This window comes from Balaenoptera ricei, chromosome 8 (genome assembly GCF_028023285.1).
Source record: "Balaenoptera ricei isolate mBalRic1 chromosome 8, mBalRic1.hap2, whole genome shotgun sequence".
Taxonomy (NCBI): domain Eukaryota; kingdom Metazoa; phylum Chordata; class Mammalia; order Artiodactyla; family Balaenopteridae; genus Balaenoptera; species Balaenoptera ricei.
Window position 1 is genome coordinate 76,522,914 of NC_082646.1, and position 12,673 is coordinate 76,535,586.

Consider the following 12,673-nt stretch of genomic DNA (forward strand, 5'->3'; position numbering starts at 1 on the left):
CTTAATCATGATTGAAATGTGAAGTTTTCCATTTGCCTCCGATCCCCCCTCCCTTCTCTTTCCAGTTGTTTGCCATTTGTTTTGATTTTCCTTGCTCTGTGCCTGGCCTGTTTGGGGATATATTTCTGGATGTGGGAGACATAGGCTACAACATACATGGTCCATGGAAGTTGCCCTGCAGGTCTGAAGTTTAGAGACTGTTGAGAAGCTATTCAACTTTGGGATGGAGAGCCTGGCTGAGAGTGGGAGAAAGGCTTAATTGCAGCCTTTCTCTCTTGGATGTTCATGGACCACACAGGGTTGAGGCCACATATGGCCCCAAACAAAGGGAAACTCTGGGAAGTACATCTTGGTCTTGGTTTGTCCCCTTACTCCGCCCACTCCTCCATCCAGCTCCTTTCTGCTCCCAGGGTCTCCGGTGTTGTGGTCCCCCTTCTCAGCTTCCTGCCTCCACCCCAGCTAGCACTGCAAACTCCAGGAGCTTGATCCCAGAGCTCTTGGACCCATTTCTATGACAACAACTACAACAGCCTTCTCACCCAGTGCCCCTCCCCACCCATCAGCAACACTGGAATGTCAGACTTCGCACAGATTTTTTTTCAGCTAATTTTGGAAAGTAGTTTATATTGGCCGCTATGTGTTAATGAACAACTTTCGTTGTATTTACATACTTTGCTGGTGAAGAGTCTTTTCCTTCACTCTGCCTCTCAACTTTAACAGGATTCTCATCTTGCACTGCATGTCTGGATCCCATATGAGCCATGAGCCTCATTAAAGATGGGCACTAGGACCTCACTGTGCTGTGCTGAGTGCCCCAGGGTCCTGCCACCGTCCTGTCCCCTCCAGGGATGTGGTGGGAGTTTGCAACCTCAGTCGTACTGGAGGACGGATTGTTTACCTGAACAGTATTTATAAGAAAACCTTAAGGTGAATTTGAATCACAAGAGAGCGTGGATCAAAGAAACCTTCTCCTCTTCTGATCTCATTCCAAGTGAAGCGGGAGGTTGGAATCCACATCTGACCCTATGCTGCTTCCCAGCCCCGTGCCCTTCCTGGGGTGCAGATGAAAAGAGCGTGGGTCTCCGCCGCCTTGTCGGGAGTGATTTTTAGCCTTAATGGAACATTATTAAACAGTGGATTTGAAACTTGAGGAATGTTTTTTGAACTCCTCTGTGAGCAGAGAATTCGTGGTAGAGGGGAAAAAAATTCAAGGTGCTTGATGGGCTTATGAATCGTCTTTTAAATGATGACCCAAGTTCTTACTTTCAGGTTTTACATTTTCTGGGAGTGCAATCTGGCCATCTGGATAGTGTTCCCCGTTTCATCTCCTCTTTAGGAGAAAGCATTCCTAGTGCCCTTAGGTCTCCTCCTTCACCTGATGTAGGGAGATCCTAATGCTTCCCCTGTTTATATGCTCTGATTCTCCTGGAAATGGACGGGAGTCAGGGGGTGTATGTCGAGTGGCTCTGTGGACCCTAAAGAGAAGGATTATGTAAATGTGGGCTCCTGGACTGGGGGGAGACTCTGGACCAACACTGTCAAGAGAATCGAGCACAGTGCCTGGCACAGAGCAGACATCCGCACAATGATGTTGACTGAGTGATTGAAAGAATCACATCCCTCAGGTTTCTCACCCTTGGCACTGCTGACGTTTGGGGTTGGACAATTCTTTGTTGGGAGGGAACTGTTGTGTGCCTTGGAGGGTGTTTAGCAGCGTCCTTGGCCTCTGCTCACTAGATGTCAGTTCCCCTCAGTGTTGTGACAACCCAAAATGTGGCCAGATGCCCCCTGGGGGGCAAAATCTTCTTCCTTTCCCAGTCTCCCTTACTCAGCAAAGAACTATTGATCAAAATTATGAAATTGGTTGACAGAATGATAGGACTGTAACCAAAATCAACAAGAGAGGAAATATTCTAGGTAACCTGTTTATAATTATTTCTCCCCTTAACAGAATTTAACATTTAAAAAGAAAGCCCCATGGGTGAATTGAAATGTACCAAGGGTAGCCTTGCAAGAAGAAATTGCCATGGACTTTATTTTTTTTAAATTTATTATTATTTATTTATTTATTTATTTTTGGCTGCATTGGGTCTTCGTTGCTGCCCGCGGGCTTTCTCTAGTTGCGTCGAGCCAGGGCTACTCTTCGTTGCGGTGCGCAGGCTTCTCATTGAGGTGGCTTCTTTTGTTGTGGAGCACGGGCTCTAGGCGCGCAGGCTTCAGTAGTTGTGGCGCGCAGGCTTCAGTAGTTGTGGCACGCAGGCTCAGTAGTTGTGGCACACGGGCTCAGTAGTCATGGCGTGTGGGCTCTCTAGAGTGCAGGCTCAGTAGTTGTGGCACATGGGCTCAGTAGTTGTGGCACATGGGCTCTAGAGCGCAGGCTCAGTAGTTGTGGTGCACAGGCTTAGTTGCTCTGCGGCATGTGGGATCTTCCCAGACCAGGGATCGAACCCGTGTCCCCTGCATTGTGGCAAGCGGGTGCCACTCTTCATCGCGGTGCGCGGGCCTCTTACTATCGCGGCCTCTCTTATTGCGGAGCACAGGCTCCAGATGCGCAAGCTCAGTAATTGTGGCTCACGGGCCCAGTTGCTCCGCAGCATGTGGGATCCTCCCAGACCAGGGCTCGAACCCGTGTCCCCTGCATTGGCAGGCAGATTCTCAACCACTGCGCCACCAGGGAAGCCCCGGCAGGCGGATTCTTAACCACTGCATCACCAGGAAAGTCCCACCATGGACTTTAAATGGTGCCACATACATCAAATGCTCCATAGATGTGACAAGGAAACGTACTTCATGCTCCTTGGAGGGAAAATTCTATAGAATTGCAGTGTTGTAGTAGAGCAGTGCTTTTCTTGAATATGTTGGCAGGTGTCCCTTTTTTTTGTATTTAGTGTCACACTGCCACACTGTTGCTGAAAAACTTAACCTACCCATGTCAGCCCACCTACATGACACTTCCCAGGATAAATATCAATACCAAGTGCACTATTTTTGATTTTGCATTAACAGATTCAGGGGTGGTCAGATTTCTCTTCTCATTTTCTATGGGGTCATAATTGCCAAAGCCTCCCTTCAGAGCCATGTGTAAGATATTATATTAGAAGAAGTAGGGTAGGGTCCTGTATAGCACAGGGTACTGTATTCAGTATCCTGTGATAAACCATAATGGAAAAGAATGTATATATAACTGAATCACTTTGCTGTACAGAGAAATTAACACAATATTGTAAATCAATTATACTTCAATAAAATAAGTTTAAAAAAATAAAAAATAGATAAACAATAAAAACACATACACACCAAAAAAAAAAAAAAATAGGATAGGATTATAGGAAGAGACAAGCGGTAGAAGAGGAATTTTATAAGTTTACTGTGATTTAAATGCTAGTGCCTTTGTGTAGAGGCCACAAATCCTTTTGAGTGGTTTTGGTCTGTTACCACTGTATACAATATCATGAAATAAGGATTGGTATTTTCTCAAAAGCAGGGTTTTGTAATAGAGTGCAATAACATTTAGAGAGATGATTTTTATTACACTTCTACATGGAAGCCGATTGCTCCAAAACACCTTGCACAGGGTCCTCCCAGCCATTCTCTTCCTTCTTCGTCCTCCCCCTCGCCCCCCTTCCCTCCAAGGTGGTAGCACTTGGTTGTCACTGTCAGTCATCCTGCGCTGGAAAGAAGAAAGGAGAGTTTAAAGCCATCTCATTTTTCCTCCCTCTTTGTAAGAAACGATTTTCTGCGATGGTGGCAGGCATAACGTGTAGCATCGGCATTTATTTCGTTTGTAGGAATTGCATTCTACCCCTTTTCTTAGAGATGAAACAATGTCTCCCAGATGAAGACCCTGGAAGGTGAGCTGTAAGCTGGGAAAGAGATTGGGAACCTGAGCTAAAAAATGTGAGGATGGAGTGACCTCAAGCTCAGGGTTGAGCGGATTCTTTTAGAATGGATGCAGTTTTATTCAGGTGTCCCTGAGCTTAATTTAACGTGTTTGGAAGCTGTGAAGACTGGGAGCAGAGAAGGAGAATGCCAGACATCAGGGGAGGGTGGACGTGAACTTCAGGAAGACTGCCTTGGAGCCAGACTGTACTCAAATGAGAGCTCGTAAAATGGAGACACTTCACCCTGTGGCTCTGAAGGAGCCATCAGGATATTGCTTGGGGGAGGGGAGGGAGAAGGGTCACATGTACGCTGTGAAAGAGAGTCATTTATGAGTTCACAACAAACCCCATGGGTCAAATACTGGTTGGAGTTCCTAAGCGTGTGGCTGGAGCCTGGGAAGTCGGGCGGGGGCTGAGGGGTTGCGGAGGTGAGGAAGATCTCCGCTGTGAAATGCAAACCGTGTGAAATCCAAAGTTCCCTGTGCCAAAGTCCAAGGCAGTTTCTCTTATTTTTGGTCACCGTTGACATGAATCGAGCCTGAACAGTTTCCTGTAGACCAAAAAATAATTAGCCCTGACAAGGGAAAGGTCTGAAGGCAAATCAGACCTTTGGGAATGATCTAATTGCTCTTTCCTGAGGGCTGGACGTGAGCTTGCCCTTGGCCGTGCCCTTGGCCGTGGCATCAGCCCTGGAAAGCCCAGGAGGCCTCCCAGACCCTGGTGGGGTCGGGTCCCTTCTGCCACAGAAAACACAGAGGACAGAGAGGTTCGGTGAGTTTGCAGCTCTCCCTGTCCTCTGCAATGCCTGCCATCCTGAGAATTTTGTGAGTAAACACTACCCAGATTCCCGCTGGGACGCCCATTCACTCTTTTTATGCTTGACTGCCCACCTCCTGGGGGCTGGGAAGTCTCTCCCAGCTGCTGGTAGGTGGAAGGGTCTCCTAACCTTGTCCCCACCTCTGTGTTTCTGGCAGCTGCTCAAGTGTTCAGGATAGCACTGGTGACAGTGATCAACACGAGAGCTCCAATTCCACCCTGGTTATTTTTGGCAGGCGTGAGCAATCCAAGGCCTTGACTTTTGGCGCTGTGTGTGGTTGGGATATTAGGTAGCCTTTTCCTGTGCAAGTACAGACAAAGGAGAGTACTGACCTGCACCCATCTATCCATCCGGTGTTTTCATGTCATTTTTTCCTCTTTGAGAACCTTAGCAAATGCACAGTGAACCCTCTCTCTGACATAGACTTTTGTTCCTAATAAGAGATGGCTCTGGAGAAGACTGAACATTTATTGAGTGTATATTGTTGTTTTTTTTTCCCCCCCTAGATTGAAAACATAGATGCCTGCTTGAATTTCCTGGCAGCTAAGGGAATAAACATCCAGGGGCTGTCTGCAGAAGGTGAGTCTGAGCACTTGTCATAAAGCTGCCCTTTCATCATTCGAAATGCCCACCTGTTACTTACTGATGACATTTTTAGCGTTAAGCCAAGGGGTGCTGGTGGGCTTTTCCGGTTTTGTCTCTTTCTGGCTTTGAGGCCACTCAATGCTTGTCTACGCTTGAGGATGCCAACTTTTTGACAACCTAAAGAATCTCTCTGAGAGTGCCAATCCAACCGTGCCAGCCTTGTCGGCAAGACACGGAGGGAGCAGTAAAGACGGAGCTGCTTCTCTTTGAGAAGGGCTTCATCAAACAACACCGATTTGATTCACGCAACCGGCAATTTAGTTAATTATCAAGCCAAGCCTTATCTGTGGGAGAGAGAACACTTAACCACAGAGCATATTTAAACTGTGCAAGTTCCCAGGGAAAAATGCCTAATCCTTATCTCTTAATTTTATCAGAAGAAGCAGCACTTTTCCTAGCTCCCCCCGCCCCCAAAAAAGCACGTGATTTATTAATGAGGGGCTCCATTTTGACATCGTGATTAGTTTTTAATTAACTCCAATTTGGTGGCTAATTAGCACATTAGCGTTCGCTGGTGGTTCGCTGTTCATTAGGTGTTGGTCTGGAGATGGCCGGTCTGAATTCTTAGCCTCCTCGGGCAACAGCTTACTCTGGAAACTTGCTCTGTCTCTCTCCTGTTTGTAAATACAAGCAGCTGCTAGCTCCAGAGCAGCCATAGGCCCCAGTAGCCTCCCAAACTCATTAGGCTGCACCTCCTCCAGTTTTCCCAGAACAGGTAGAGCAGTGTGGGCCTCAGATGACACCACCTTTCCCTATCCTGGCCGCGTTTTGCAGAGTTGCTGGTTAGCATTGACTCTGGTAGTTAGGGTTGGGGAGGCGGGGAGCGTTGCGGAAGGACGCAGCCCAGTGGAGCGTAAGTTTGCAAGCGTGATCCTTTGCGGGCCTGTTCCTTGCCTTTGCTCTGCTGTGTGGTGAAAGCTTGGTTTTCCTGGCCCTGTTTCTGGGCTGTAGTCTCTTCCAGTGTTGCGGGTGGGCGGCCGCTATTGGTGTCTCATGTCTGCACGGAATTCCCCAAGTGGGACCTCTAACAGGCTGGGGCTGCCCCGGGTCAGACACGGTCACACTGCTTCCAGAGGTCTCTGAGGCAGCTTTCGGTGGTCAGCCTTAATCTCAGCTCTGAGAGAAGGGTCCGTGGAGGATTCCTTTGCTCTGGGCTATGGGCCCTCCTCCACGGGGGATGAGATCGAGGCTGAATGGCATGTGGCATGCGCATCGCTGGGGCGTGAGGGGTTGGTGTTGGTGTTTCCATGGAGAGGTAGGGAGATGCAAATGTCTATTCCAAGGAGCACATTGCTTCCTCCTGGTAGAGAGTTCTCGTGCTGGTGGAGGTGGCAGGCACACATTCCTCCTAGGTCCTGGGCATGATTGGATCCCGGGCCTGTGCACCCCACCCACAGCAGAGCACCAGCAGGGGCGTCTCTTCTACAAGTCACGCTTAGCAGAAAGGGCTCCAGGGGATGCAGACCCTGTAGGCCAGCTTCATCTCATGTGGCCTGGAGGTGACCCTGGCCACCCCGCCATCTATCTACCCATTGTCCTGCCTTCTGCCTGTCCTGTCTCTCCCCTGCCCCATCTTCTCTATACCTTAAGGCATAGAGAATCTACTCAACAAATATTTGTTGAATGAATAAGTACCAACTGTGCTTTTAAGGCTTTTATCTGCATCAGCTCCAGCTCTCACAACTGACGGTGGAATTTATAATATGCTGAGTTTACAGATGAGGAAATTTTCCCTGAAAGAAGTTATGAAGCCCGCAGTGAGTGAGTGGCAGGGCCAGGATTGGAACCCAGGTCTGTGTGATTTCGGAGCTCCTGTTCATGGTGTCTTTGGGGAAGGCAGATGGATACAATGTGGGCGTGCCATGTACGGGTGAGAGAAATCAAAAAAGATCTAGAACCTCTGTTGGCCGGAACGCTGTCTCGGAAGATGCTGGGCAGCCTGTGAAGGCATATCGTGCAGACAGACTCAGCCCCAGCCCCCTGGTCGATGGTGGGATGTGGCCCTTGTGAGTCTGAGCAGAGAAGAGCAGACTGGAACCAGTGTGTTGAGGAATCAGTCAGTGGGGTATAACCATGAAGTAAGTTTTTCAGTAACTGCCCACACCTGTGCTATGTTGACCCCCGTCTTTCCTGCTTGGTTGAGACTCATTTAACGATATCTGAGCCAGAACCCATTCTCTTCAGCCTTGTGCAGTTATTAGAACAGATTTATGTCAATACTTAAGACTCAGCCTTGTTCATTTTTAAACTTCAGTCTCAGACTCAAAGCTCTTTTCCCCGGTGCCCCTCCGTGCAGGTGGCTTTGGAAGGTTGAGGGGGGCTGGGGGATGTGATGACTTGATTTCCTTTCCCTTCCCTCGTTCCTGTGCCTGAGCCTCCAGGATTGGGGCAGCAGCAGAGGCAGCAGAGTTCTGCTGGTGGTGAAGTTGCTGCCCTCCTCTTGGTGGGCCATCATTTCTACTGTCCCCAGTGGGGGTCTCTGCATGCCCTGCTGACCGGCACTCACTCCCATGCTGCTCCCAGGGCCTCGGTAGTCTCTTGTGAGATTTGACCACTCCTCCAGCTCACCCCCAGCTGGTAGAAGTCACATTCCATCCCCCTGATTCAGGCCTCTCTTCGTCCCCACACTAAGGTGGTCCTGGTAAGGCCGTAGGCCTCAGTCTCACAATCCCTGCGTTACCCACCATAGAGCAGCAGGAATGTGTGGGCTCTGTCTTCCACTTGTAGTGATGGAACAGGCCTCCTGTCACCTGGAAGTCCCCACCATACAATCTCTCTCCAGCTCTTTTCCCCCAGCTTAGGTGGCAAACAGGCAGATCTGCCAGGTCCCTGCTAAGCAGGTGTCCCAGCTGGGCACTAGAACACCAGCACCACCACCTGGAGTGATTCTCTTGAAGCCTCTACTCCCTCGACTTCAAGGAGTGCAAGGACCCCACTGTCTTGCTCCTTGGTGACGGGGGGAGATATCCTGTCTCTGTGATCATCAATCATGACCACCCACGCCCACCCTCAATGACATTCTCTCATCTGGATCTTCTTATACTGATTTTGGGCGCGGTGGGTAGAGGCTGGTGATGATGGTCTTTGGTTGTAAGACTGATTCTGGACTAGTGCAGTCTTGTGGGAGGGTGACTGGTCCCAACTTCTGTCAATTCCTTGAACTTACAAAGCAAGGGTACTTAGAGCCTGTTTTCCTCAAATGGGCCTTATTCACAGTTTCAGGGCTACAGGAAGTACCTCCATTTGACATACTGTTAAGTTATAGGAGTGGAAATCATGTATCGAGGACCCACCAGGTACAGCCCCTGGGCTAAGTGTTATACACATTTTAGTTTATATCCTATTTAATCCCCCACAGCAACCTTCCGAGATCAGTATTCGTATTACCCCATCTTACAGATGAGGAGACTACGGCCCAAAGAGATTGTTCCTTGTGGCAAAAGGGAGGCCTACAGAGTCAGTAGTGGTCAAGCTACTCACATCTGTTGATTCAAGTCCTGGTATTTTATACTGCTCACCACTGTCTACACTTCTAACCACCCCCATAACTACTAGAAAATCATTATAGTGTTTAAAGAAATCATGTAATTTTAATGCTCTTTGTTTTCCTTTTGAAGATGATTGATTGCCCTGAGGCTCCTCCTCTGATTTAAAAAAAAAAAAAAAAAATCAGCGGTTGGAAAGCCTCATAGGCACATCTCCACCCTTTCCCAGTGACTAAAGCCAGGTTTGGAACCCGGGAGGGTGTGTGCACCTGTCCTTGAAGCATCTCAGCAGCTCAGGCCCTGCCCTGGCCTGCCTGCGAGAGAGCCACAGGGAGCCTTTGTTCCAGGGCACAGACAGCTGATGCCTGCGAGCAGGGGCTGCAGGCCCAGGTGAGGCCCGTGGAGATGCTGCTGGTTTGGGGCTGCTCCTGTCCCCTGCGTGTTCCCCAAGATCGGACCCATCCGCTTGCTCCTGGAGACTTGCCAGAGTCCTGTGAGCTTGGGCCTCAGCCTTCCCCAGGGTGATTTTTTAGATCACTTCAACCCCTCACTCCACCTGTCACAACCATCTGTAAACCTGTTCCTGTGAGGAGGAATGACCTTTATCCCTGGGAGTTTTGAGAACACCTGGGGTTTGCGCTACCTGGCCCTGAGCCCATCCTCCCGTAATGGGGAAGCGGAGGTCTGGAGGTGAAGACATATCCTATTTAGTTAAGCACGCATTTGCCGGGCACATCCTATATGCCAGGCACAGTGCTAGGCACCGGGGTACACGGAAAGTCACGTCAGTCATACAAAACTAGCTTTAAATTCCAATTAATGAGAGAGCTGTGCTGGTGGTATGTACAGGATCCAGTGGTGCCCAAAGAAGGCTACGATCAGCTCTGCCTGGGACAGGCAGGGGCTTCTCAGAGACGGTGATGTTTCTTCTGGGTTTTACAGGTTGAATAGGCTTTCACCAATCGGAAAAGGAAGGTGAAGGGAAATTTAGATAGAAGTTGGGGCATAGGTAATATGATGGGAACAAAGGACTAGCTTTTTATCCGTCTTGCAGGTTGGAGAAACAGAGGCAGGAAGATGCTTCCAGGTGACTCTAACAGGGAGTATATGCTTTAGGAGTGAAATCGGTTGCTGACTTGATTAGTTCAGACCTGGGTTTGCTGCCCTGATGGCCAGAGACCTGATGCTGAGCTTTCTCCTCCTTTCATCCTGAGCCAGAAAGCAGGAGGTTTTTCTGGACCGTTAGGGTAAAAGCAGCACGTAGATTGTCTCCATCTCCTCCTACCCACGTCACCTGAGTTTGGCAGTGAGTGGGGCCATTTCTGTCCTTCACCAGCAGGGGGCCCTGTTGGCTCTGTTCCCACCCCTTCATCCACTTCCCCTGTGGGCAGAGTCACTGAGGGGCTTTGCTGAGCAGTACACAGAAGGGCTGCCAGAGTGGGGTGGAAAGTTACATGCTGAATGTGGGTGATGTAGACGGCCCAGCTGGAGGAGTAATGCCACAGAATCCACAATCCCGAACCAGCCGGGTGACCTTACACCGTGGCTTAAGGGGATTGAATAGGAATTCTGAGACTGCGGTCTGAGGCAGCCCTCCCTTTGGCTCCCAATCCCTTTCCTACAAAGCAGGTTTCTTTGTATTAGATTATTCCAATGATTGTGCCTTACTAAAGCAGGCCTGAGGTTTCTTTTAAACAATGTTGAAAGAAAATAACTCTATTATCCTCCCTTCTTGCCCAACATCCCCCTAAAGCATCCATGCAGATTAGCGCCAGCCAGTGGGTATGGAGATCAGTCAGAACCCAAGGAGGTTCAGAATCAACGCCATACTGAATTCTAGTGGAAATTGGACTATGGCCCGTGTAGTTTATTCTTCAGTTTACATGGGGGCAGCCATAGGAGAGAAAGAAGAATAGGGTTCTCATGCTGGTTTAGATACCAGCCTAGCTCATGTCTCCTTGAACAAGCCATATGTCTCTAGGTCTACAGTTATTGCCTTCTCTACAAATCAGGAGGGTGAGGATAGTTGATCAGAAACAGAATGATGTTCTTTTTCCAAAGCCTCGGGAAATGTCATGAGGGGAACATTTTTGTGGGCTGGTGGATTTTGTTTTTAGACAGCCTGTGGAGCCAACTTACCAGGCCTCGTGGCACACAGAAAAATGCCATTTGGAAATAGGAAGAGAACACAATTCTAGCTATTTTGGACCACCCATGGCATAAACTGTGTGGCTCGATCCCAAACAGAGCATTCACCACGCTTGAGTCCTGTGTTCTGAAAAGAAAATTAAACAGTCCAAACGTCCGCCAACTAGTGAATGGATAAAATGTGGTCTATCCATGTAATGGGATAATACCCAGCAATATAAAGAAACAAACTAGTGATAACGCTGTCACCTGGATGAACCTTAAAAACCTTACGCTCCGTGGAAGAAGCCAGATGCAAAAGACTGCACATCCCATGATTGCCATTTATGGGGAAATGCCCAGAATAGGCAGATCAATAGAAACAACAGATTAGAGGTTGCCTGGGGAAATGGGTTTGGGAATTGACTGCAGATGAGCACTTTTTAGGGTGATGGAAGTATTCTAAAACTAGAATTTACTAAACTTACTAAAAATCATCACACACTTGACTTTATGGCTATAAACTATATCTCAGTAGAGCTGGTTTGTTTGTTTGTTTGTTTTAAAAAGATGACCATTGAGTTTTCTGTAAAATGAGATTATCATGGTTGATTTTCTTTTTGACGCCTGTGACTGTGGCCTGGAGGGGATGTGCGGGAAGAAGGGCTTCTTCGTCTTCTCGTAGTTGAAGAGCTCTGTGCTGAGTTCTGAGGGGGCCACAGGTACAACGACGGTATTTTCTGAACCAAAAAGGGAAATACAGAGTCAGGCCATGTCCTAGGTGCGTTGCCCTTATTTTCTCATTAACCCTCTGTTAATTCTCATAGCATCCCTGTGGGGAAGGTGTGGCACACATATGCCAGTTTTTTTTTTTTGTTTTTTTTTTTTAATTTATTTATTTTATTTATGGCTGTGTTGGGTCTTCGTTTCTCTGCGAGGGCTTTCTCTAGTTGTGGCAAGTGGGGGCCACTCTTCATCGCGGTGCGCGGGCCTCTCACTATCGCGGCCTCTCTTGTTGCGGAGCACAGGCTCCAGACGCGCAGGCTCAGTAATTGTGGCTCACGGGCCCAGTTGCTCCGCGGCATATGGGATCCTCCCAGACCAGGGCTCGAACCCACGTCCCCTGCATTGGCAGGCAGATTCTCAACCACTGCGCCACCAGGGAAGCCCCACATATGCCAGTTTTAAAGAAGAAAACAGGCTCAGAGAGGTTGACTCTTGGAAAAACTTTGAAGTCCATAAATGATGGACTAGAGAGATTCAAACCCAAGTCTTTGTGGCTCTAATAATCAGTGATCTTTACAATAAAAATGCTTCCTCCTAAGAAAAAGTGTATTTATGGGAGCACTGCGCTGTGTCACAAATAAAAAGATGTTTTCAGGAATAATAGAACAGTTATGAACAATAAATGACTGAACATCCACAGCAGGGAGAGAATATGACGGAGCCAGCTCCATTCATCTGCCCTGGGCTGGGCAGGTAGGTTAAGGGGGTCCCGATGTGGATATGCCTGCTTTTTGCAGGGGGCAACCCCTGAGCCCTTGGATATGCTGAATTGCTAGTTCTTCCCTCCTTTGTTTTTCTTGCATGGTTTTAAAAAAATGTATTATGGGATATTTGACACATCCCATAATACAAGAATACTTCTAGAAGGAGAGTAAAGAATACTTATATGGCCATGAGCTAACTTAAATAAAACATTATCTGGTGTGCTTTTC

At 48.3% G+C, this 12,673-nt stretch overlaps 1 protein-coding gene across 13 annotated transcripts in view; it reads left to right on the top strand.

The window, feature by feature from the left end:
- NAV2 (neuron navigator 2) overlaps positions 1–12,673 on the top strand; it is a 411,390-nt gene that overhangs the window by 156,692 nt on the left and 242,025 nt on the right. For all 13 annotated transcript variants that reach the window (XR_009504671.1, XM_059931256.1, XM_059931258.1 and 10 more), the window contains exon 4: positions 5,205–5,277. Coding sequence is in view for 12 of the 13 variants with exons in the window: in XM_059931256.1 (XP_059787239.1) it covers positions 5,205–5,277 (73 nt within the window). In the remaining variant the exon portion in view is untranslated. The remainder of the gene's footprint in view (positions 1–5,204; positions 5,278–12,673) is intronic.